At 43.9% G+C, this 4,390-nt stretch overlaps 1 protein-coding gene across 1 annotated transcript; it reads left to right on the top strand.

Moving 5' to 3' along the window:
- Positions 1-2,575: 2,575 nt before the first annotated feature.
- Positions 2,576-3,043, top strand: LOC142106610 (uncharacterized). Its single transcript, XM_075189612.1, has one exon. The coding sequence runs from the start codon at positions 2,576-2,578 to the stop codon at positions 3,041-3,043; it is 468 nt and encodes a 155-aa protein (XP_075045713.1).
- The last annotated feature ends 1,347 nt before the right edge of the window (positions 3,044-4,390 follow it).

Below are 4,390 nucleotides of genomic sequence, written 5' to 3'. Positions count from 1 at the left end.
GTTACCAAAATATCCTCCAAGAGGCAACTTCTCTCAACCATCCAAGAACAGTTTGGTGACGAACAATGCCTTTTACAGCATGATGGAGCACCTTGCCATAATGCAAAAGTGATAATTAAGTGGCTCGGCGATTAACACATCGAAATTTTGGATCCATGGCCAGGAAACTCCCCAGATCTTAATCCCATTGAGAACTTGTCGTCAATCTTCAAGAGGCAGGTGGACAAACAAAATCCCACAAACTCTGACTAACTTCAAGCATTGATTAGGCAAGAATGGTTGGCCATCAGTCAGTTTGTGGTCCAGAAGTTAATTGACAGCATGCCAGGGCGAATTGCAGAGGTGTTCAAAAAGAAGGCTCAACACTGAAAATATTTACTCTTTACATAAACTTAATGTAATTGTCAATAAATGCCTTTGACACTTATGAAATGCTTGTAATTTTACTTCAGTATTCCATAGCAACATCTGACAAAAAGGTCTAAAAACACTGAAGCAGCAAACTTTGTGAAAACCAATACTTGTGTCGTTCTCAAAACTTTTGGCCATGACTGGTCATACTGTTATAGATGACAAAAGTGCTATCAAAGCTGAACCCCTTGGCCCACCTCACTTAGCAAGTAGTTGAACACATAAGATAGAGAAGGGCATGTGAGTTGGTAGAGCTTAAATCAGTTAAACTATACACTGACTCTAGGTACGCTCTTAGGATAGTGCATGCTCTATGGCATCTTAGGAAGTTTATGACAGTGGCAGGAACACCAGTAGCGCACTCACATCACATAAAAGGACTTCTGATAGTGCTACAACTATCCAAGGAAGTAGCCATTTTCAAGTATATAGCACCTACATATGACAGGGACTCCATATCATTTGATAATGACAGAGCAGATGAGGCTACTAAGAGAGCAGCAGACTCGCTCGTTAAAAACAAATGTGACCAAATTAATGACTTTTGAAGCTCTCAGGGTACATAAATTGATAGAAATGCAAGATTTGTGTCCCCTACAGTAAAAATTCTCTGGAAGTCGAAGGGATGTGGTCAAGAGTCCTCTGGACTCTGGAAAGATGAACATGGTAGGTCAGTAGTGCCCAAAGTATACCTTCCGAGCTTAGCAGAGGCGATACATGGTCTGACACACATGGAGAAGGCAAAGTCTTTTCTTGCTTGTCTGAGAAAGAACACAGGAAGAGCGATACCAACAGAGTCATCCCACATTCCTCCTACAGATGGACCTTTCTGATTCAAACAAATCGACTTCAGTCAATTACCACCCTGCAGGAATCTCAAGTATGTATTAGTATTTATTCTCTAACTGGGTAGAGGCTTATTCAGCTGGTTCTAATATTGCTGTTTCTTACTGTTAAGAAAATCTTTCAGGATTTTGTTTGTAACTTCGGTATCCCCAAAATCATTAAAAGTGATCGTGGTGCACATTTTTCTGGGAATGTTTTTCAACATATGTCTAAGCTGATGGGTATTGATATTGATACACTCCTATAGGCCACAAGCCAGTAGGGAAGTACAGAGTGTATATGGTATCATTAAGAACAAAGATGATGGCTGAAACTGGATTGGCATGGCCGAAAACATTGCCACTAGTACTCCACAGCATTAGAACAACTTAGACTGCCTCTTAACCTGTCATCAACTTTTAATTTTTTACTTTTTTGGCAGACAACCTCACTTAATAGTAGATCCCCAATATCTTATAAAGAGAAGCAGACAGTTGAGACAGCAACATAGGAATTTTAAAATACTGTCTCTTGATATGCTAGAAACTAACTGTCATGGTGTTGGACTGAGGAAATATGTTATGAACTGCAATTTCCTATGCTCGAGTTGTTTAACAGACAGGGGGCAAGGCCCGTACCTCTGCAAGTAGCAGAAAAAGACATTTGGATCCATCCCACCCACTGCAGAAAAGTCAACAATCCAGAGAAGGATCGAGATAAGGCAGAGGTTGACACTACAACCCTGTCACTCGTGAATCTGTTCCATGATACTTAGAACAGTAGTTAATAACATTCTAAGCCAAAGATTTCGCAAAGGACTACTTTCCCATCATGGAGCGACAGTCATTATGTTTTTCTCTCTCCAGTATTGTTTTTTTTTTGATCATCCTTATTTTTGTTAGGACAATCTATTTTTGCAGTGGTGTTAAGGAGATGGAGTATCAGACGCCGTCCCTGCGCCTCCTCGTTAGGCAGGGACGGGCGTCTTCTTCCGGCTGAGCGCCCCGTTGCCAAGATCTTTACTAAACTAGACCTGCGGGGGGCGTACAATCTAATTCGTATACGCTCTGGAGACGAGTGGAAGACCGCTTTCTGTACTAAAGAGGGTCATTTTGAGTATCTAGTGATGCCCTTCGGACTGTGCAACGCCCCTGCTGTTTTCCAGTCTTTTATTAATGAGATTTTTCAAGACCTCCTCTACATCTCTGTAGTAGCTTACCTAGACGACATCTTAATCTTCTCATCAGACTTGGCCAGCCATTTTGGTCATGTAAGAGAGGTCCTATCTCGCTTACGAGCCAATAAGCTTTACTGCAAACTCAAGAAATGTGTTTTTGAGATGCCACAGATTCATTTCCTGGGCTACATTGTGTCGGGGGCCGGTCTGCAGATGGATCCTGTGAAATTATCTGAGATCCTCAAGTGGTCTAGACTGATGGGACTGAAAGCTAATCAGAGATTTATTGGCTTCGCCAACTATTACCAACAGTTCATACCACAATTTTCCTCCATCATCACGTCCATTACCGCTCAGATCAGAAAATCAGCTAATCCTCAGGATTGGTCCCCGGAGGCTGTCTCCGCCTTTGAAGTCCTCAAGAAAGCCTTCTCGTCTGCTTCCGTGCTTGCTCAGCCTGATCAGAACAAACCATTCCTGGTCGAAGTTGATGCTTCTGCAGTGGGTGTCGGGCAGTTCTGTTGCAAGAGTCTATTTCTGGGAAACTATTACCCTGCGGTTTCTTCTCTAGGAGGTTCTCCCCCTCTGAGTCTAACTACGGCATTGGGGATAAAGAATTACTCGCAGTGAAGTCTGCGCTTGAGGAATGGCGTCATCTTCTTGAGGGTGCTCACTACCTGGTTACGGTCTTTACCGATCATAAAAACCTCATCTACCTTCGGGATGCCCGGTGCCTAAATCCCCGTCAAGCCAGATGGTCCTCATTTTTTGCTCGGTTCGATCTAATACTCACCTACCGTGCTGGTCCTCTGAATTCCAAGACTGATGTTCTTTCTCGTTCTTTTGATATCTCCTACACTCCACCTACTGTTGAACCTCCACCGGTCTTAGAGCCTTCATGTATTGTGGCTATCACTCGTACACCCCCTGTCGGTTGTTCCTTCCTGGAACCACACCTACGCCTGAAGGCGCTTCGTTGGGCACATGCCTCAAAGATCGCTGGTCATGCCGGTACAGAGAAGACCCTCTCGCTGCTTTCTCTGCATTATTGGTGGCCAACTGTCCGCACAGATGTTCGGGAGTTCGTAGCCTCGTGCCCAGAATAAAGTACCTAGGCAACTTCCCGCAGGACTGTTACAACCTCTTCCAATTCCTGATCATCCACGGTCTAGCATCTCGATGGATTTCATCACTGATTTGCCCCCCAGCTGTGGCTTCAACACCATTTGGGTCAAAGTCAACAGGATTTTGTTTGTAACTTCGGTATCCCCAAAATCATTAAAAGTGATTGTGGTGCACATTTTTCTTCCATCTGCATCCAAATTAGCATAAATCTTTATTAAAGAAATTTTTCATCTCCACGGTTGTCCTCTGGAAATAATCTCTGACCGTGGCGTCCAGTTCATTTCCCGCTTCTGGAGAGCTTTCTGCAAAGATCTAGGTATTGGCCTTAAATTCTCCTCTGGGTATCACCCACAAACTAATGGCCAGACGGAGCGGATAAATCAAGACTTAGAGTCATTTCTACGCTGCTTTTCCTCACACAACCAGTCCAATTGGAGTCTTCTGCTGCCTTAGGCTGAATTTGCCCACAACAACCATAGTCATTCTTCTTCTGGATATTCTCCCTTCTTCACTGTGTATCCTATTCTTCCCACGTTCTCTTCCCCACCTCCCACGGTTCATGCCGCCAATGCTATGACTCAAGATATGGCTAAACTATGGGTTTCCACTAAGCAGAACCTTCTCAAATCTGGACATCATTATAAGTCTTCCGCTGATCACCATAGAAGATTGGTGCCGGCTCTCCAGGTGGGGGACAAAGTGTGGTTGTCCACTCGGAATCTGAAACTACGGGTCCACTCCATGAAACTGGCACCTCGCTTTATTGGACCTTTTTCGGTGACTCAAGTAATTAATCCAGTTACTGTTAGACTCCAACTCCCTCCTGCGCTGAAGATCCATAACACCTTCCAT

Source organism: Mixophyes fleayi, chromosome 11, assembly GCF_038048845.1.
Source record: "Mixophyes fleayi isolate aMixFle1 chromosome 11, aMixFle1.hap1, whole genome shotgun sequence".
In the NCBI taxonomy this organism is placed as follows: domain Eukaryota; kingdom Metazoa; phylum Chordata; class Amphibia; order Anura; family Limnodynastidae; genus Mixophyes; species Mixophyes fleayi.
Note: the sequence above shows the minus strand (reverse complement) of the source record. Positions and strands in the feature narration are given on the sequence as shown.